We start from the raw sequence: 23,732 nt of genomic DNA, 5'->3' as shown, positions 1-23,732 counted from the left end.
TATAAGACAACGTGCCAACTTATCTGCTAATTAATATGGATTAATCCTAGAATTAGCATCCGATGTAAGATGAAGTGTAAATTGTCATTAAGCACTAGCTAGGACACAGTTACTCAGTGGTAAATGACTCAAGGACCTGATGCGTGAGGTTGTGATTAACACTGGTTTCTTCGGAGTCCTGTTTCCCATCACTATCTGTATTTCAGACATTCTGAGTGCTGCTCAGTTTAGCTTTGGCACTACGTATATCTCAAATAAAAAAAGATTTTATCAAAGCAGATTCTTATTATTAGGAACCTATGTTAGTTTCGACAATATATCATTGCCTTTACCAGACACATTAACATGTGATATCTGTATCTGATGAAGACTATGTTTGGTCATATTTTATTTTCAGTAATTCATGTGTCATCATTCACTTACACACATAATCCGTCTTCTTTAATCTCAAGATCATAACTCTAGAATGTTAAACTATGCTAAACTACATATTTAATTCAAGTTTACAATTTTGTCAAGGCAAACCATTGCTAGAATGAAAGAATTTGTTAATTCATCAATTAATGATAAGTGAATTCTTTAACATGTGTTCCAAATAAAATTCACATCAGTCTATATTCATTTATAAATTACTTTCGGTATCAGCACACGGAGTTCTGACATATACTCACATGGCTTCGTGCTTTGAAACCTCAATTTTATTCAGTGATTAATTTTAGAGTTTGTTGAAAAAAAAGCACTTGTTTGAAATTTATGTAGTATACTGTTATGCATTCAAGTGTTTCGAAAAATTATAAAATTTCATATTAGGGATTTTCTATTTTCCATTTTTTTAAGAAGATTAGCTCGTAATATATATTCTATTAACCAAAATGTTGTAAAACTGGTTTGTTTCAGGGCACTCGTCAGTTAAGTAAACTTTATTACGAGAAACTTAAACCTCTTTCTTTAGTTTATCGTACTTTAGATACTACATTACATGTCAGACTTTATCTGTCGATAAATAAATAAACAACAGAAAAAACGATCAATGAAAATAACTTCTGTTTTTCTTTATATCTACATCATGTAATTAAAGTATTTACGTGTTGCAACTTATGAACCTGATAAATATTTATTTAGTGCATCGTAATCAACAGTTAACAGTGACTGTATAAACCATGTAACTTTATAATAAAAGCAATGTTCCTGCACTGCTTTTACTAGGAATTAGACCACAGTGTATGCAACCTTCGTATTTAGTACCAAATCCTGAGTTATAGTGTCAAAATACGATTTTTAGTCCCTTACAAGTAGAATTAATCTCAATCACCAATATAGACAAAGCACATTTTGTGTTGCTACTATTAAATGTAGATTATTGTGAATATTGTTAACTATTTAGCTTTTCCCATTTTTTTAATTGGTATATTAAGATTATACACAGTAGAAACAAGTATCACTGAATCGTTGTTAATATGTAGTATAAGCAATTTTATGACATTGTAATGTGTACCATTTTCCATATTTTATTGCAATATTTTGATATTTATTAATTTGGATATATAAATATTAGTACCACCCTTAATATTCAGAACTGTTCACTTAAGTGTAGTCTTAGCTTACTTTAAAATATCAAGTTCAAACCTTACTGGCAGTAAAAATATGGTGATAACACAACTCAAGTCTGAATTTGCAATATATCAGTAATCCTGTCTTATAGAAGGACTGGTAATCTTGGGAATGACCAATATTAATATCAGCAGCATGCGAATCTGATTTTATTTATTATGCTATGGACCATTCCACTTTTGACTACGTTTATTTTGTGGTAGACAAACATCGTGTGCATGGTATTCGCGGGGTTATCCCGTTCCTCCCACTTTTTTTTTTTCATTCCACCATTCTTATCACCGTTTCGTTTAGCCTAGCCAGCATAATCATGGGACGTGAAACTTAAAAATTTCATTTCATTTCATTTCAAAGTACGTTTACGCTATTACGTGGATTTATCTCGACAACCAAAACATGTTACATTAAATATTTCGTACTAAGAAAGTAGTCTCCACAGCATATATAAAGTATATTGAAAGTGGCGATTCCCAGGGTTGAAAGGCCTCTTCTTAAAATATTAATAGGTTTTCTATACCTGTCTAACAACTACTAATCTAATAACTTCAATAAATATGTCATTTCTTAGCGAAATGTGTATTTGACCGCAAAGATTAAAATATTAAAATATAGAGTCACAGAGAAACAATAAAATATAAATAAATAAATAAGTTAATCATAATAATAATAACGTAACAATAATAATACAAAATATTACAAAACAACACCTTCGTATTAATGAGAAGCAATTTTTATTATCCATGTATGCTTTTATTGTAACATCTCCCATTGACTACATATTTATTTATCTTTTTTAACCTTAATTTTTAAAGTCAATTCAATATTTTTAAAATAAATACGTAACCAGAAGATTTGGTTAGATTATTCGGAGATGAAACAACTGATACAAATATAGTCTTTGTATGTACAATAGTTTGCTTTCCACGATTTTTTTTCTTTTCTATGTTGGCCTCTTTTCGAAATATACTGAAAAAAAAATAGCTTATATAATATAAGCATGCTTTAGATTGTGATAGTCTTTCGGTTGAGTTTGCAATGATAGTTGGAAATTGCTATTATAAAATAAATATTTGGTGGTATTGATACTTGTCGGACAGTAAGTATTTTTCGGTAATTGGCAATTACACTCAACCAATCGATTTTTTCAGCGCAAAACTCGATTATTTCTTTGAAGATTCGTAATGTAGTTTATATCATGTAATTCAATGAGATATAAGCATATGAGAAGTGCATAATTACATAAACGTATGTTGTTGATTACCAGTATGTAAGCTGTTGCTATTCATGTGACTGAGACAAAATACGCATTTTTGCTGAATTACCAACAAAAGGTAAAGTTTTCAACTTAGTGTTCTTATACATATCATAGAGCTCTCTCGTGGCTAAGCAGTTAACGTACGTGTCTTCGTCGTGGGAGGCCCTGGTTCGATTCCCAGCAGGAACTCGTTGTTCGGATTCCACGTAAAGCTGTAGGTCTACGTCTCATATAGCCTCGCTGCTGAAAGAGACGCTAAACTCAAAATCAAATCAAATCGAATTATAATATCATATTTCTTTAATATTGGTATATTTGTCTATGACGTTCAAATTGACTATGTGATTTTAACCGAGAAAACAGAATCTGCGTTACATAAGTATCTAAATAATTAAACTGATATAGATTTGTAATTAGTTGTTAATGTTAATATTTCTTTACAGATCCTTCAAGGGAAGCAGAAGATAGTAAAGATCAGATCCCTTCTACTAAGAAAAACGAGAAAACTGCTTCATTCTATATCCCTCCAAAGAGTACAACGGACTTCCTCAGTAGCAGTAATGCTTATTAACAGTTGTGTGTAGAAGTTCCTTGTACCTTAGAGTGACTGGTACCTGTAAATAAAATGTTAGGAACGAATAGAACAGAATGTTATCTTCTGTAAATATTTGAACCCAGCACCACTGTCGTGAATCATAGCTTTGCAGCTATTGTGATCATAGTATTAGATTCATTTTTGTATTGTACATATTTCTTTTTGTATTGTAAAAATAGTATAAAGTATTTTACTTATCAATCGTATTTTGTTTTATTTCAAGCACTGCCTAACATGTATTTACTAAGAGTGCGAGTAATATAATTCAACTTGACAAGATGAACAGCAACTGATTTTTTTTATAGTATAGATTACTACGAATGACTTGAGGTTCAATAATCAGAAAATACAGAAGCAATTATCTAAAAGATTGCAGTTGATAATTTGAAATAGCAAAAATAAGATCAAAATACATTTGAAATTACGTTTACGTTGAGTGAACAGTTTTGTAATATTCACAATTAATATGGTATCTTGAATTTGAGTAAAATTTAAATTTTAGAATAAAGAGATTGATGAAGTCTGTATAATGCGTATCCAACTCCAATATCTAATCTACCAAAACCTTATTGTAGTCAACTTTCCTTTCTCAAGCCGGAAAATCTCAGAAAAATAAGTCACCTTTTCCAATGTTATTCCAATCTGCGAAATATCCGGGTTGTGCAACGTGTATATGTATTTTTAAGAAATGATGCCACTTTAGATTTAATTAAGTAAACTGATTAGGCAACAGTTATTGTAAAGAGTTGAAGTTAATTATATCTCAATCTTTATTTTAATCCCTGAAAACCAATCACAAAATTAGTACTCCAGAAATTAAACAAAAATAATCAGCAACTGGAAGTAGGTGACTTAAGAATCTCCGCAGTTTAATCTTCCGATATCTTCACAGTTTAATATATATCTTGATAGCATAGGTATGAAAATTTTCGGTTATTTTATTACTCAGTTTCAATTTTAATCCTTTACTGAAGCTCAATACAATTTCGGCAGGCTTATTCTCTGATTTCAGTAAATTAAGGAAATTAGTAAGAAAATTAATTACTTCAATTAACTTGATTAACGGTTTAATTAGTTTCAGAATTTGAAACCTACCAACAATTAATCGACAATGAAGTCATTTTTAGCAGTGTCAAACGTTCTAATTGTTCCAAAGAAATTGGTATGCATTCACAAGTAGTAATAATAGTATTTTTCTTTAAAAAGAAGTGAATAGGAAAACCAGTTTAACTTTATTCCACTTCGAACTTCCATAGACACCAACACACAAGAAGAATTCACTTATCGCTTTACGAGCACAGATGTGATTAATCTGTCAATCAAATCCAGTTTCTTTCCACACAAATAGCATGGAATTTGAAAGAAACAAAAGGAGGAAAGAAATGCTACCACAAAAGTTCACGCAGTTAGCTTTAAAACAGCTACGATTAACTCAATGTTAACACTGTTCTTTGTAATTTCGAAAACGAGTTAAGTACGTGACCGATGGAAAGCTATTTTGTATCATTTCGTTCTTGAAACTAATAGCAGTTTAACAGCCAATTGTCCACTTTTAATTTTAGTTATATCTTCTAGAAAAGAGACTACGATTACGATAAATTTAGAAGACAATAGGATTTCCTTCAAATATGCCAAAGCACATTGGCACACAAGGATTCTTCAAGAAACAAAACTTGACATTTAACCCATTATCAGCCATTGTCCCTTTTTTGGAACGGGATTTTGATTATTTTTTGAAAGTGTTTGAAAATATATTCTTTCGATATTTTAATTTCTTTCATTTGTTTGGAGTCTCTTCTGCATGATACAGAAGTCACTTGCAAACTTTGAATAATACGACGGCCAAGAGATGTCGCAAGGTTATGTCAAATTTGCACTTTTCAGCTGTGCAAACTTTTTTTCCCCGTTTTAGCGTAATATTTGTTCCGAATGTTCAATAAAATAAAGTTTGTTCTGTGACAACATGTATCTCAAAGTAATATGATCTTCTGCTATGGAACATAAATGCAGTTAATTAAATTTCTCATATATTTATTTCAAGCGTCCAAAAATTGGGGCATTGGCTGGTTACGTTAGTGTTATTTCCTATGTGAGTTATAGTTCAGTGTTGTGTCGAATAGTGATAGTTCTGGAGATATAATTAGGTGCTGGTAGTAAGTAATGAAGGTTACATTTCGTAGAACACTATGACATTGTATAAGCCTGCCCTCACAGTGGGTGAAATAGAGAATTTATTAGAAAAGTACGATAGTGATGAGATCGACCCGGAAGATGTGGAAGTTGCAGTTATATCTCCCGAACCAGATGAACTTACAGACGAGGAAGAGATACCAGAGAACTCTTTACTGGAAAATGATGTTAGTGATGTGGCAGGTACCTTGGAATTGATCGACAACTCCGGTAGAATTGAGGACGGAACGAGCACATCACTTCCAAAGAGGAGGAAAACATCAGAGGTAAGTGTCGACGTTGCGCCGTCTACGTCAAATGTATCTGAAGCGGAAAATAAAACAGGCAGGAGGAGTTTTCGTGCCTCGAAGTGGTATAAGTGTGATCCAAAATATAGTGATCAATGTAAACTCAAGAAATAAATTTAGATAATGTAGTGAGTAAGTTGTCTGGTAAAACAGTGCTACAAATTTTTGCTGAGTTTTTGTCAGACGAGTTTGAGAAACTAATAATTGAACAGAGTAAAGTGTATGCTGCTCAGAAGAATTGTGGTAATTTTGACATAACAAAAGACGATTTGCGTGCATTTATTGGGGTTTTGCTGCTATCAGGATACCACATGCTTCCGCAAGAAGATATGTATTGGGAGTAAGCACCAGATGTGGGTGTTCCACTTGTTTCCAACTCCATGTCAAGAAATAATTTCAAAGAAATAAAGAAGTATATACATCTCAACGATAATTCAGAAATTGACAAGAAAGACAAAATGTATAAAGTTCGCTTATTTTTTGACACTTTGAAAAATGAATTTCAGAAGTTTGGTGGTTTTCAACAAGAATTGTCTTTAGATGAAATGATGGTGCGATATTACGGAAAACATTCTGCGAAAATGTTTATGTGCGGAAAGCCTATAAAATTTGGCTACAAATTATGATGTCTGACTAGTTCTTTAGGCTTCCTGTACAACTTTTCACCATACTGTGGCAGGAGTGATGGGAGGAGTTAACCACTTGGTAACAGAGTGATTAAGGAACTTACAGCTTGTATTTCAGTTGCGGACAGAAAGAACTATAAAATATTTTTTGACAACTTCTTCTCTAACGCAAATACATTTATTGCATTGAAAGAAGACCTGAAAGCAACCGGAACTATTAGGGAGAACCGTACCAACCACTGCCCTTTGATGAACAGCAAACAGATGGAGAAAGAAACAGAACGTGGTTTCATGGACCATAGATTTGATAAAGAAAATGAAATTATCATTGTGAAATGTAATGATAACAAAGCCGTTTCTGTTGCAACAAACTTTGACACGATCGTTCCTCTGTCGTCAGTTCGGCGTTATTCTCAGAAGCAAAAAAGGAAAAATATATCCCAATGCCACATCTTGTCAAGGAATACAATGCGCATATGGGAGGTGTAGACCTTCTAGATAAACAGATAGCATTATACAGGGTAAGAATCAGATCAAAGAAGTGGTGGTGGCCTTTGTTTACACAAATGTTAGATATCGCAGTTGTCAATACTTGGAGGATCTATCAGACTCTCAATACAAAGGAGAACATGTCCTTACTCGATGCTCGGAGGCAGATTGTTCTATTCTATCTTTCGAAGGGAAACCGTTTTGCGACAAGAAGAGGGCCTCAGGCAAGCAAAGTGTTAGGTGGAAGAGTGAGTATTGTCGTGCGTACAGACCCAGGAAATCATCTAATAATAGTAACCAAAACGCAGAAAAGATGTGCACTTTGCAAGAAGAAGACAATAAAGATTTGTAAAAGATGTAACGTAGGACTGCATGACAAATGCTTTGACTCATTTCACACATGAATTGAAGGGAAACATTGTTGCTTGTATGAATTAGTGAAGTGAGTAGTGTTTTATATTTTATAAAATTGGTTTTCGTGTAATCCCATATAATTTGCAAAATACGGAGATGAACTAACAAATGCAAAAAGATAATTCCAATGTAAGTGTACAAACTGCTGTAGGATAACAGTAAAATAATTTAGAATTACATATATATATGTAAAAAAAAACCCTTGAAGTATGCAATTGCGTATTCATTTGGAACAATTGGATAAATTTACCAATTTCAAAGACGTTTGCGAAATGCAAATAGAAAATGCTCACGTATTCTGCCATTGTCCCAAAAATGAGACGGGTTGTATTTCCTGAACTATATCGGCTATCTCTATTTTAACACTAATTTTTAGGTGTTGGAAGTTGGCCCGCAAAATCGAGATAAAATTTAAAACTCTATATAGAACGATTGCCCATCGTTTGCCCATGTTTGCCCACCCAAATTTTTTGTTTGCCCACAAACAGAACCTAAGTTATACATAAAAAACAATTTTAGAGCCAACTTCACACTGGCACAACAAATTGTGAAAATAAAATATTGCAACATGCAAATCGATTGCCCATCGTTTGCCCATGTTTGCCCAACAAAACTTTTTGTTTGCTCACAAACAAACAAAAAGTTATAAACAAAAACATTTTTACGCCTAATAAACTTTACAAGCAAAACAAAAGTTTTGTAAATATTTATAGTCTTTCTACATTTGGGTATTTTACAATATTAATTACCCATATTTCTCTATCAAAACCAATCATTTTGCGCTAAATAAACTGAAAATTATGGAACGGACTATGCATCCAATAGTAACAATGACACAATCATATTACTTGTATTCGTAGTATGCAAATTGTAATATTGCGGAATCTAACTTTTTTCTATATGTGTAAATACAAGAAAAATCATTAAACAAACAAAAACATTTGCTGGGTAAACAAAATCATTTGCTGGACAAACTAAGGCAATCGTTGGGCAAGTCAAACAAGGGCAAATATAGGGCAATAAATATTTGTGATTAGAAACATAGCCCGCTTAAGTCTCAAAAACGTAGTCTCGAAAACATACGGTTTAAGGCTTTTCTATCGCTGGTCAAACAAAAACTAATGCTGGGCAAACGAAATCAAGTGCTGGGCAAATAAGGGCAAATGTAGGGCAATCAATATTTGTGATTAGAAACATAGCCCGCTTGTCTTAAAAACGTACGAAATTAGGTTCCAGTTTCTTTTCTATCGTTGAGCAAACAAAAACTAATGCTGGGCAAACAAGGGCAAACATAGGGCAATCAATATTTGTGATTAGAAACATAGCCCGCTTAAATTTTCACATGTAGTCTAGTCTCGAAAACGTACGATTTAAGACATTTCTATCGCTGGGCAAACAAAAACTAATGCTGGGCAAACGAAATCAAATGCTGGGCAAACAAGGGCAAACATAGGCAATCACTATTTGTGATTAGAAGCATAGCCCGCTTGTCTCAAAAAAGTACGAAATTAGGTTCCAGCTTCTTTTCTGTCGTTGGGCAAACAAAAACTAATCTTGGACAAACGAAATAAAGTGCTGGGCAAACAAGGGCAAACATAGGGCAATCAATATTTGTGATTAGAAGCATAGCCCGCTTTTCTCAAATACGTACAAAACTAGTTTCAAGCTTCTTTTCTGTCGTTGGGCAAACAAAATCAAGTGCTGAGCAAACAATGGCAAATATAGGGCAATCAATATTTGTGATTATAAACATAGCCCGTTTAAATTTTCACATGTATTCTAGTCTCGAAAACGTACGATTTAAGGCTTTTCTATCGCTGGGCAAACAAAAACTAATGCTGGGCAAACGAAATCAAGTGCTGGGCAAACAAGGGCAAATATAGGGCAATCAATATTTGTGATTAGAAACATAGCCCGCTTAAATTTTCACATGTAGTCTAGTCTCCAAAACGTACGATTTAAGGCTTTTCTATCGCTGGGCAAACAAAAGCTAATGGTGGGCAAGCGAAATCAAGTGCTGGGCAAACAAGGGCAAATATAGGACAATCAATATTTGTGATTAGAAACATAGCCCGCTTAAATTTTCACATGTAGTCTAGTCTCGAAAACGTACGATTTAAGACATTTCTATCGCTGGGCAAACAAAAACTAATGCTGGGGAAACGAAATCAAATGCTGGGCAAACAAGGGCAAACATAGGGTAATCAGTATTTGTCATTAGAAACATAGCCCGCTTAAGTCTCAAAAAAGTACGAAATTAGGTTCCAGCTTCTTTTCTATCGTTGGGCAAACAAAAACTAATCTTGGGCAAACGAAATCAAGTGCTGGGCAAACAAGGGCAAACATAGGGCAATCATTATTTGTCATTAGAAACGTAGCCCGCTTAAGTCTCAAAAACGTACAAAATTAGGTTCCAGCTTCTTTTCTGTCGTTGGGCAAACAAAATCAAGTGCTGAGCAAACAAAGGCAAATATAGGGCAATCAATATTTGTGATTAGAAACATAGACCGCTTAAATTTTCACATGTAGTCTAGTTTCGAAAACGTACGATTTAAGGCTTTTCTATCTCTGGGCAAACAAAAACTGATGCTGGGCAAACGAAATCAAGTGCTGGGCAAACAAGGGCAAACATAGGGTAATCAATATTTGTGATTAGAAACATAGCTCGCTTAAGTCTCAAGAACGTACGAAATTAGATACCAGCTTCATTTCTATCGTTGGGCAAACAAAAACTAATGCTGGGAAAACAAGGGCAAACATAGGGCAATCAATAATTGTGATTAGAAGCATAGCCCGCTTTTCTCAAAAACGTACAAAATTAGGTTCCAGCTTCTTTTCTGTCGTTGGGCAAAGAAAATCAAGTGCTGAGCAAACAAAGGCAAATATAAGGCAATCAATATTTGTGATTAGAAACATAGACCGCTTAAATTTTCACATGTAGTCCAGTTTCGAAAACTTACGATTTAAGGCTTTTCTATCTCTGGGCAAACAAAAACTGATGCTGGGCAAACGAAATCAAGTGCTGGGCAAACAAGGGCAAACATAGGGTAATCAATATTTGTGATTAGAAACATAGCTCGCTTAAGTCTCAAAAACGTACGAAATTAGGTTCCAGCTTCATTTCTAACGTTGGGCAAACAAAAATTAATGATGGGCAAACAAAATGAAGTGCTGGGCAAACAAGGGCAAACATAAGTCAATCAATAATTGTGATTAGAAACATAGACCGCTTAAATTTTCACATGTAGTCTAGTCTCGAAAACGTACGATTTAAGGCTTTTCTATCTCTGGGCAAACAAAAACTGATGCTGGGCAAACGAAATCAAGTGCTGGGCAAACAAGGGCAAACATAGGGCAATCAATATTTGTGATTAGAAACATAGCCCGCTTATATTTTCTCATGTGGTCCACATATGTGGCTTGAAAACGAGCAATATCTACAGAAAACAAGAACAACCATTTCAGAAAACGAGGTTTTCGAGACTACATGTGAAAATTTAAGCGGACTATGTTTCTAATCACAAATATTTATTGCACTATGTTTGATCATGTTAGCCCAGCATTTGATTTCGTTTGCCCAGCATTAGTTTCTGTTTGCCCAGCGATAGAAATGCCTTAAATCGTACGCTTTCGAGACTAGACTACATGTGAAATTTTAAGCGGGCTATGTTTCTAATCACAAATATTGATTGCTCTATGTTTGCCCTTGTTTGCCCAGCACTTGATTTCGTTTGCCCAACATTAGTTTTTGTTTTCCCAGCAACAGAAAAGCCTTAAATCGTATGATTTCGAGACTACGTATTTGAGACTTAAGCGGGCTATGTTTCTAATGACAAATATTGATTGCCCTATGTTTGCCCTTGTTTGCCCAGCACTTGATTTCGTTTGCCCAGCTTTAGTTTTTGTTTGCCCAACGATATAAAAGAAGCTGGAACCTAATTTCGTACTTTTTTGATACTTAAGCGGGCTGTTTCTAATCAAAAATATTGTATGCCCTATGCTTGTTCTTGTTTGCCCAGCACTTGATTTCGTTTGCCCAGCATTAGTTTTTGTTTGACCAGCGATAGGAAAGCTTTAAATCGTATGTTTTCGAGACTACGTTTTTGAGACTTAAGCGGGCTATGTTTCTAATCACAAATATTTATTGCTCTATATTTGCCCTTGTTTGACTTGTCCAACGGTTGCCTTAGTTTGTCCAGCAAATGATTTTGTTTACCCAGCAAATGTTTTTGTTTATTTAATGATTGTTATTGTATTTAAACATATAGAAAAAAGTTAGATTCCGCAATATTACAATTTGCATACTACGAATACAGTAATATGATAGTGTCATTGTTGCTATTGCATGCATAGTCCGTTCCATAATTTTCCGTTTATGTAGCGCAAAATGGTTGGTTTTGATAGAGATATATGAGCTGAATTGAGTTGATTGAGATATATGAGTTGAATTGATTTTGAGTTTAACGTCCTGTTTAGCAGCGAGGCTATATGAGACGTGGTCCTACTGATTAACGTGGAATCTGAACCACATGAGCTCCCGCGGGGAATCGAACCCGGGATTCCCACGCCAAAGGCGCTTACGCTAAAGAGATATATCAGTAATTAATATTGTAAAGTACCCAAACGTAGAAAGAATATAAATATTTACAAATCTTTTATTTTGCTTGTAAAGTTAATTAGGCGTAAAAATGTTTTTGTTTATAACTTTTTGTTTGTTTGTGAGCAAACAAAAAGTTTTGTTGGGCAAGCATGGGCAATCGATTTGCATGTTGCAATATTTTATTTTCACACTTTGTTGCGCCAGTGTGAAGTTGGCCCTAAAATGTTTTTTTACGTATAACTTCTGTTCTATTTGTGGGCAAACAAAAAGTTTTGTTGGGCAAACGGGCAAACGATGGGCAATCAATTTGCATGTTGCAATATTTTATTTTCACACTTTGTTGTGGCAGTGTGAAGTTGGCCCTAAAATTGTTTTTTACTTATAACTTATGTTCTACTTGTGGGCAAACAAAAATTTTTGTTGGGCAAACGTGGGCAATCGATTTGCATGTTGCAATATTTTATTTTTACACTTTGTTGTGCCATTGTGAAGTTGGTCCTAAAATTGTTTTTTTTTACGTAAAACTTAGGTTCTGTTTGTCGTCAAACAAAAATTTTGCGTGGGCAAACATGGGCAAACGATGGGCAATCGTTCTATATAGAGTTTTAAATTTTATCTTGATTTTGCGGGCCAACTTCACACAGGTCTAAGTTTTCGTCTTTATATCTCAAACAGTTCTGAATAAACACATTTTAAACAATTAACAACGATACAAGAGTTTTAGCGGGTAATGGGTTAACTTACTCCACTTTGAACACATAGTTATGATTTAAAATGTAGGCAAAAACGTGCTCAGGTTTTCTTTTACTTTTAGTAGAATAGCTTCTACGCCACACAGTCGATTCGGCAGTTCGAGGTGAAAGAATTTCATTTCCATTATTAAAGAAATTTGATTTGATTTGATTTTGAGTTTGGCGTCCCTTTCAGCAGCGAGGCTATAGGGAACGTGGACCTATAGCTTAACGTGGAATCAGAACCACATGAGCTTCCGCCAGGAAAATAAAGAGAGGTAAAGTCCTTGCCAAACATGACGTCCCATTCGAGTTCTAATAGAGATGTTCGCTCCGCGTTGTTGCCTCCGCTATCCAAGTTACCTCCACGATATTACAAAGATGTTACCTCGGCGATACTTTTTTCCAGCATTATGACCTCTAGGCGGCTAGTCCACAAACTAAACTTAACCGCTAGAGGTCGGAGGGGTGGAATCATGCGACATGACGAAGTTTTCAACTGTATTTAGCTCTCTTATAGTATTTAAAATTACTTCAACGGCATTTTCACTTTAATTTCAAAACAATAAACTTCAAAACAATCAACGACGAGAAACCTTAAGGTACAAGAAAATAATAAAAATAAAATTTTAAACGAACATTTTCAAAACGTAATTTTTTGAACATTTTATGTATTTTCCTTTAAAAGCATTATTATTATTATTATTATTATTATTATTATTATTATTATTATTATTATTATTATTATTATTATTATTATTATTATTATTATTATTATTATTATTGTTGTTGTTGTTGTTGAAAGTCCAAGTTTCCATTTCAAATCTTAGACAATATATACAGGGTTGCTCCAGAAAAACATGTAACAGTTTAGAGATCGTTACAAAAGCTAATGCATTAACCTTATAACTTACTATAGGAGTAAGCTTTTCTTTACTAACTATTTTCTTTGGTATGTTTATAAATTAGTACTGTTGGAAATGTAATAAAGAACATCCAGTAAGAATTCAAGCGTGTGGCCAAAATTTTGTACACGAGAAAGTAAAGTTAGGTGGTAGTAATCTGAACATTGCGACCGTAGATCATCACTTGGAGATATATACAGTGTATTCAAAAATATACAGCATGTGCAGTCACCCCGAGCAGCCTAACAATCAGCTATTCAGTTAAATATACTTAATGTGTCTCTGGAGTATGGAATCCCACATTTACTGAAGATCGTGGTGAGTTGGACGACAGTTATTCCTGGCGATCAGACTCAGTCCCATCATAATCATACCTGCTCGATACATCTTAGGTCTAAAGATTTAGCTAGCCAGGTTACAAGTATACCGAATACAGTACTCTGTGTTTTCCACGCATATGGAAATACGCGTTATTCTGCTGTAAGATGGATCCCTGCAAATTTATGAGATACATTTGGAGAAAGGGTTGATGACGTCACGAATGTACGACGAACTAGTGATGCCCTCGTACATGAAGATAATAGAGGGAAATGGATGTGTAGCTCCTTGTACCACACTAGAACGAACGATTAGCATATTACAAAATGCAATTTAGATTTTTCTGTATATATTAAAACTAAAATGAAGAATACACTGTTAATGGCAATTTCGTTTTCGATTGTACATCTTATATGCGTTTTATTCTTCTATCGCTTCTCTGTACTTGTGATTAACATCAGTCATGAATGAGCGACGAATTTAGTCCCCTAATGTTACATGGATTATTTTCCGCTCCCCTCAGACTAAAAAGAAAAACATGAGCCAATATATTTTTCGAACAAAAAATTTCTTTGAATAGATGTATACTCCTTAAGGTTCAGCTATCATTCCCACTACTTGTATTGAAAATCAGTCGAGAAGTAGAGAGAGAACATCCTCCCTCAGGGTATAAAAAGAATTGTGTTCTATGCCAACTTTTGTCAATATTATTGATTTTAACGCGATGTGTGTGTTTATTAAAGTTTACATAATTCCCACTCTGAAGATATAAAATAAAAATGTTATAATAACAATCGTAAATTATACAATTTTGTCGAATATGGTCTGTTTTTTTTTTCTTGGGCATTTCTAATCGTCTCAGTTGCTTGCAGTTGAAATGGGCCAGCTCGCTCTTCACAATTTTATATGTCATATTTTTCTGAATATTGATTAAACACACACAGATTTTTATAGAACATTGGGTGTTATTTGTCAAACATTGTAGACTTACTTCTATAATTGGGGTTGGGAAATTTAGCGAGAGGGAGAATCGTTCACTTCAGTAATGCACAGCATTACTAGTAGTTTATCGTGGCATTTTTTTTTTTAATTTCCAGAAATACCTTCGGCGCATCTATCTTGCACTTTACAAATAAAAAATATAGCGTTAAAAGTTATATATGGTATAAGGACAGTACACTTATTTATGTGGATAAGATGTACAGGTGATTTTAATATTTAAAGTATAGGAACAAACTTGTTATAATGCTGATATATCTCAAGGTGGCCAATTTACTTAATAATGAGTAATATATAACAAGAATTTGTTAGTTTAACAAATATAAGGCCAAATTATATAAACAGACAACTCTCAGAAATGACCAATTAACAGGTTTTAGCCCTGCGACGGTAAGTGAATTAGATACCATCTCGAACTAAAAAACCTCTATCTGATACAATCCCCTACTGCTTCGAAAATATTTTGAATGGTTAAAATGACAGTATTAGAGAACATTCTTGGTATATAACATAAGAGTTTGATTCAATTTTTGTATTTCATTAAACTTTATTTTCTAAATAAATTGTACTATCAATGTACAATAAATGATCAAATTTATTTATATTCAGAGTTATAAAATTTATATTCAGAGATCAAATTTATATAATATATTTTATTTATATATTTATATAAACCATTTTATGAAATATTCTTAAATGGGAGCTATATTTGTCTCGTTTGCCTACAATCTTGCCTTTATTCAATATCAATTACCAAAATAAATAGGAAAATAGACTTGCAACAATAGGTTGAGAAGGAAAAAATCTCCCTAAAAACACCTTAAGCACACTGAAGCATACATATGTAGACTTACTCGTTAGTAGGGAAAGTTTATGGACAAAATGGTGAAAATCAGTCTAGGATTCTTCCCATTGTTGGAAAACATTTGCAATAAAGCTGAAATATGTTGTTAATATGATAGAAGAAAGAATGTCTACAATCTTGCACAGAAACAAGTGCTTACAAGGGACATCACCCAATTGTCCGACTCCGATTTCAATGAAATTTTTATTGCTGATAGAGGACATGTATTCATTACTTGTGATGACAGAAATTTTTGCCATGGTGCATGTTTTCTATTTTTTAATAATTTTTAAAGGTTGTGATGTGGTTAATAGAGATTACTGCAGAAGTCCCTTACTACCCTTTGTAAACGGAGTGTTAATGAAAGAACAACCATGTAGATACATATAAGGCTTAGGGGAAGTCGTATGGTACGTATGACCTTGACGGCAGCCATCTTGAAATCCGCCATTTTGAATTAAGGTCAAGTTTTTTAAATGGGAATAAGGTAATGTGATACATAATTTCGGGCTAGAATTTAATCAGGAAGACAATGGTGAAATTAGTTTTAAGATGCGCCTATTTGAGGAAAAGTTACAGGCATATTAATTGCTTATACTTACTATGTGCGCAAGTCCCTTACCTCCGCTTCTAACCCGCAAGTGGATAAATGTTTCAGTAATACATATTATGTCTAGAGGGGAGTGATACGATAACGGTATCATTGACGGCATCCATCTTGAAATCCGCCATTTTGAATTAAAGTGAAGTTTTGAAAAATGAAAACCATAGCATGTGACACCTAATTTTAATGGTAAATTTTCCCCCAAAAGACAATGGTATGCTTATTTTTGTTCTATAGTTAACCAGTATGAATTTAGGACTCTTCTAATGTGCACCAAACGTCCATTATTCGACCTTTCAAATTGGCAACACTCCTAATTTTCACCGCATGTTTTAAGATTCCAACTGGCACTTTGCAATTGTTGCCATACTCATGTATTACATTTTTTTAAGAGTTGCGATTTGTCAGTTCATGAATAGTGTTGGGATAAGCATCCAGCAATCTTTCTGAATTAACAAGACTTGCCATGTAATTTTTAATTTCCTAGGCAATGTAATTTTTTATTTCCTATACCTGCCCTTCAACAACTCGTTTACTGACATGAATTATCGCACAACGAAACAACTCCAACTTTTCATTGAGGTAGTACCGAAGACGTAGCTTGTAATGTATAGTAGATGAGACGAGAAATCAAATAAAAATTCACTTCAAAAAAGAAAACGAATTATGATTGTTGTGTAAATCAATGGTCCTTTGTTTTGTTTTATATTTATTTGATTATTGTATATTTATTTATTTATTTTCTATGGGAATATTTTAGCAAGTCAGACAAAAAAAAGTCATTCGTTTTCTAGCGATTGTTGTTGATTTTTCATGTTTGTAAGATTTATAATCAGTATTGATCGGTAACTCGATTAAGTTACACCTCTTTATAAACAAGTTACCTGTTTTCATATTTTGTTCATGGTACAAACAGTGTGTTGGGAACAGTCATGTCTCTTTGATATTTTCTATCATTGCTGTTGTTCCTTTAAAGTTGTAAAGTTGTATTTTAAAAAAATACTGTTTGTCGTTTGCGCAACATGTAGGCTACATTTCCTGATAATTTTGTGTTCGTATAACACCAGTTTGTTATAATTTCATTTGTATTTCTTTACGCCACATAGGTCCATAGGTTTCTCATGTCTTCTGGGTTAAAATATATAATTACACTGCCTAGGAAATTAATAATTACATGGCAAATCTTGAAAATTCAGAAAGATTGTTGGATGCTTATCCCAACACTATTCATGAACTGACAAATCGCAACTCTTACAAAAATGTAATACATGAGTATGGCAACAATTGCAAAGTGCCAGTTGGAATCTTAAAACATGTGGTGAAAATTAGGAGTGTTGCCAATTTGAAAGGTCGAATAATGGACGTTTGGTGCACATTAGAAGAGTCCTAAATTCATACTGGTTAACTATAGAACAAAAATAAGCATACCATTGTCTTTTGGGGGAAATTTACTATTAAAATTAGGTGTCACATGCTATGGTTTTCATTTTTCAAAACTTCACTTTAATTCAAAATGGCGGATTTCAAGATGGATGCCGTCAATGATACCGTTACCGTATCACTTACCCCTAGGCATAATATGTATTATCAACTTATTATCATTAATACGGGTAAAAGCAGAGGTAAGGGACTTACGCACATAGTAAGTATAAGCAATTAATATGCCTGTAACTTTTCCCCAAATGGGCGTATCTTAAAACTAATTTCACCATTGTCTTCCTGATTAAATTCTGGCCCGAAATTATGTATCATATTACCCTATTATCATTTAAAAAACTTGACCTTAATTCAAAATGGCGGATTTCAAGATGGCTGCCGTCAAGGTCATACGTACCATACGACTTCCCCTAAGCCTTATATGTATCTACATGGTTGTTCTTTCATTAACACTTCGTTTACAAAGGGTAGTAAAGGACTTTTGCAGTTATCACTATTAACCACATCACAACTCTTAAAAATTATAGAAAAGTAGAAAACATGCACCATGGCAAAAATTTCTGTCATCACAAGTAATGAATACATGTCCTCTATCAGCAATTAAAATTTCATTGAAATCGGAGCCGGACAATTGGGTGATGTCCCTTGTTAGATAACACACACACACACACACACACACACACAAACACACACACACACACACACACACACACACACACACACACACGCAAATCACTCATTGAAGCAACCTTACTTATTTGCAACTTCTGCCATCATTAAAAACATTCCAAAATTGAACATGAATGTTAAGAGAAATGTCTGTTGTTTTTCTTCACTATAATTGATTATTCTTATCACTCCTTTTGACCTTTTAGTAGCTTATTGTTATTAAACGAATTAGTAATAATTTCTTTTAGCCATCTGGGGACCCAGGTCGATTCTAGAGTTCCGTTGGGAAAATAAAAAAAAAATAATAATTTCACTTTCACTAATCATCTGTCTCGTTTAGCCTAAAGGAAAAAAATGAAATCTTTGAGTTTCACGTCCCACGATTATGCCGGTTAGGCTAAAGGAGACGGTGATGATGAGGAATGAATGAAATGGTGGAATGAAGAAAGTGGGAGGAAACGGGAGAACCCCGAGAAAACCCACGCACACGGTGTTTGTCCACCACAAAGTTCACTTGGCGGGGGCTGGGATCGAACCCGGAACCCCAAGCACCAGAGGTGAACGCTCTACCACTGAGCCACCGCGGCCCCATTAGCCTAAAGGAAATAACCATAAGACGTTAAATAATAATAATAATAATAATAATAATAATAATAATAATAATAATAATAATAATGTATATTCTTTTTTCGAATGTATTTTCTTGTTCTATTTCAACACCGAAGTTCTGTGTAACGTGGACATAACTTAAACGTTAATTTAAACGATACAAGCTAAATTCTAAATTCGCTGTTATTAAATTATTAACAAAAAAAGTGATGAATGTAATAATAATACATGTTTGTACAAAATAGCAATACTGTTATTTAGTTCCCTGATGAACAATTCTGAACTGATTCATGTTACTATATTCAGATCACCTTTTACACTGTTATTAATGTGATTTGAATTAATTTTCGTTTAACAGTATAATGAAGTGTATTCATGTTGCACCTTATTGGACGGCATAACATCACAATTTACGCAATCAAAATGTAAGTTATAAAATCATAAGTCCAAACCATATGTTCATTGAACAATTTCACCAGCATGTATGTAGTTCAATTCTCCAGACAGCAAAACATTGTTGATAGTTAAATAAAATAAATAAAAAATATCTCGTATGTGTTTATTATCTAAATATGTAAATTTCGAGATAGTTTCATATTCAAATGTCTCTAAGGTATGGTTGCATAAAACACTGGCTTATACACGATTTCAACATCTGAAGGTAGTATTTATCCATAGCTCGAAGATATTGACTGATTCATTGTATCAACAAATTTCGTCTAAAATCGTTCAATATATAGGTGATATGGTGTATGGTATAATGTCAGGTTTTCCTCCACTTCTCAAAATAATATCAATATTCTATATTCAAGCTTTCCAGATAATATATACTACATTCAAATACACAAGTGAATGATGGTTGTTTCACACACACATACACACACACACACATATAATATAGGGTGGACCATTTATCTTGATATGCCCTTGTACTTTTTAAACAAGTAGACAAGAAATGCTGAAATTTTGTATCATGCAAATATCTGCCAGGATACATTGTTTGGCATACTCTGTGATATAACAAAATTAACAATGTTTCTGACCCAACATAAAGTTTTTTTTTTCAAATACCATTACTTCAGGTTATTACACATTTCTAATATTCATGTCGAAAGAAACCTTACAATGGTACATTTATTATTTCGTGCTGCAAACTAAGGACGCTAGAGCATTGCAAACATCAAATTTTGGTAGTCTCTACACCAGTAACAACATAGGTGAGACAGACGGAGCAATGGGCATCCAAAATACTTCAGCATCTAATATTATGATCATGATATGACATATTTTGAATGAAAATAATCAAAGTTACAAGAGATTAAAAATTTGACTTTTTCAAAAGTCTTTATTTCGAAAAACTGCTTAGATAACTACTCCATCCAACTTTGTAGATAGTCTTCCATATACGTGAAGATCACAATGCCATTTACAACAATTTGATGTCTGAAACCGTTCTGGAGATAATGTAAAATACTAAAGTTTGCAACACTGATTAAAATTGTGTAATTCAAAGAACTTGTTGTATTTATTCCTACAAAAAAGTATTGTTGTAATGTAATACAAGCAAGGAAAATTAAAAATTATTTTAAGCCATATATCAAATTTTACTACTTTTGGCATATCTCCCGAATGGTTTTAGGACTTGACATCACACTACAGACTGACCGAGCTCTGAAGTCCTTCTTTAACAAGGTCTCCTTGATAGTAACGCTACAAGGTGTTATTCATTATATATATATATATATATATATATATATATATATATATATATATATATATATATATGCAGGGGTTGGACAAAAAATCTAAAAAAAAAACACTTCATACAGGTTGCCGATCGTTTCCTGTTTTCAATGTGTCATGTGGACTTTCTTCTTCCTTCAGCAGTAACCAGTTCACCTGTTTTTATCGTGGTGTGAAAGTGGTGCGGTAAAATGGGCGACCTGACAGACTTCCAAAGAGGCATGATCATTGGTGCCCGTCTGGTTGGAGATTCAGTGGCAACAGTAGCGAACATTGTGAGGGTATCGAAAGGCACTGTGTCCAATGTCACGAGGGCATACACAATTCATGGACAAACGACGTCTGCAAAGCACAACAGTGGTCCAAAAACAATCCTGTCAGATAGGGACCGGACGGCATTAAAACGGATTGTAGCAGCTAAAAAGAAGACCACTGCAATGAAAATTACCTCTGAACTCAATTCTGGCCTACAGAACACGGTTGCATCGAAAATAGTGCGACGGAAACTTCATAAAATGAAAATTCATGACAGGGCCGGTATCGCCAACCCCCTGGTCACAGCAGTAAATGCGAAGAGGCGTATCCAGTGGTGCAAGGACCACAAGGCGTGGACTCATGACCAGTGGAAACACATAATGTGGTCCGATGAATCGACCTTCACCTTATTTCCAACAACCGGTCGTGTTTACATAAGGAGAACACCGTCCCAGGCCCATGATACAGACTGTCTGCTCCCAACTGTAAAGCATGGGGTGGTTCTTTTAGAGTACGGGCAGTGATATCGTGGTTTTCTGCAGGTCCCATCATAGCCCTGTATGGGATGATAAATGCTAAGGCGTATGAGGCCATTTTGGGGGACCAGGTTCTATCCATGGCCCAAATATTGTTCCCTGATGGTGTTAGCATCTAGCAAGATGATTTGGCACCCTGTCACGCTGCAAAAACGGTGAAATAATGGTTTGAGGAGCATGACCAGGAGCTATCACATTTCCCCTGTGCCCCACAATCACCAGATCTGAACATCATTGAGCCATTGTGGTCTGAGGTAGAAAGGCGTGTTTGGTCTCATTACCCTCCACCAGCATCCCTTAAGGAACTGGAGCATGTTTTGGAGAAACAATTGCACAAAATTGCACACACCGCGATTCAGGAGCTGTATACGTCCATTCCACGTCGGATCCAAGCTGTTTTGGACGCAAAAAGAAGCCCCACACCATACTAGATATGATTTTCACACTTTTGCAAACGTTTTAGATTTTTTGTCCAATTCCTATATATATATATATATTGTATATATAATTATATATACAGATGGTGATCAGAAAAATCGAAACGCCTGAACGAAATAAGGTTAATATGGTGTCGGGCCACCTTTCGGCTTCAGAACAGCCTTGCTGCGACGTGGGATGGAGGCATAGAGCTCGTGAATGGTGGTAGCAAGTGGAATTTTACACCATTCCTCGCGCAGGGCATCGGCCAGTTCTGTGAGAGAGGACGGAGGTGGAAATCGTCGCTGGAGTCGTGTTTCCAAGACGGACCACAGATGTTCAATTATGTTGAGATCTGTGGATTGGGCGGGCCAGGGGAGGTGTTGAACTTCATCCCGATGTTCCTCAAACCACGCTGCAACAACGCCAGCTGTGTGAATGGTTGCATTATCATCCTGGAAGATGGCGTCATTGTCCGGGAACTACATCCGGGCAAGTAGTCTCCTAAAATTGCGACATAATCGTTGGCAGTGATTCGTCCGCTAAGTGTGACCAAGGACCCAATGAAAACCATGATACGGCGGCCCACAGCATCACCGAGCCGCCGCCATGTTTCACAGTTGGGAGGAGACACTGCAGATTATAAGCTTCTTTGGGCGTTCTCCACACATAAACACGGCTCGTGGTTGAGAATAGGGTGAAGGATGACTCATCCTACTATATCACACGTTTCCAGTCCTCAACGGTCCAAGTTGCATGGTCGCGGCACCATTTTCGGCGTGCGAAAGCGTTATGGTCCCTGATGAGCGGTTTGGCCCGTGCAACACGACCCCGTAAGTTCATGTCATATAATTCGCGGCGGACTGTGATTGTCGAAACAGGGTGGGGGAGGTGCTGATTGAGTTCCTCCGTCACTTGCTCCGCAGTGGTACGACGGTTCTGCGTGACAATGCGCTTTAATACCCGGCGTGACCTGTCACTCGTGATTTTCTTCCACCCACTGTTCCGCTTCCACGATGTGGTTTTCCCGTGTGTTGTGTAGGCCGTCATCACCTTTGACACTGTCCCACGCGACACACCTAACACAGTAGCCACTACCGTCACACTCACTCCACATAACCGCGCACCAAAAATTTGCCCTCTTTGAAAATCTGAGAGGTCTCCCATTTTACACTACATCCGTCTGCTGCAGCAACTGGACACTGCTGTTCCACTGCGCCTGACGTAGCATGGAGACCGACCTAACACACCACCACCAGCGGTCCGGCGCTGCGGGCGCCACGACACCACTGCCAACCCATACATCTGACGTGTTGCCAACTACAGGTGTTTCCATTTTTCTGATCACCATCTGTATATATATATATATCCCAAAATTGTAATGTGATACTCATTAGATGTATCTGTTGCGATGCTTCTCTACCAGCACCAACTTGTTACTTACCCTCGTAACTTTCAACTCTCGAGCTCACTTTCCTACTTTCAAAGATCTCTCATTCTCCAGGATCTACGAACATCCTAGTTGCAACGTAGAGCTTAGCTCAGACCTTGTTTGAAACTTTTGGAATTTATTTTCTTGCAGGAGTACTTCCTATAGC

The 23,732-nt window shown here is 35.2% G+C and overlaps 1 protein-coding gene across 1 annotated transcript in view; it reads left to right on the top strand.

The window, feature by feature from the left end:
• LOC145688051 (inactive phospholipase C-like protein 2) overlaps window positions 1-3,656 on the top strand; it is a 662,718-nt gene extending 659,062 nt beyond the window's left edge. Inside the window, exon 20 of the mRNA XM_081761756.1 lies at window positions 3,310-3,656. Within this exon, the coding sequence (XP_081617882.1) occupies window positions 3,310-3,334 (25 nt within the window). The 3' untranslated portion in view covers window positions 3,335-3,656. The remainder of the gene's footprint in view (window positions 1-3,309) is intronic.
• The last annotated feature ends 20,076 nt before the right edge of the window (window positions 3,657-23,732 follow it).

The sequence above is a fragment of the Thermobia domestica genome, chromosome 6 (genome assembly GCF_964235325.1).
Source record: "Thermobia domestica chromosome 6, izTheDome1.hap1.1, whole genome shotgun sequence".
Lineage (NCBI taxonomy): Eukaryota > Metazoa > Arthropoda > Insecta > Zygentoma > Lepismatidae > Thermobia > Thermobia domestica.
This window is presented reverse-complemented; position numbering and strand designations above follow the sequence as displayed.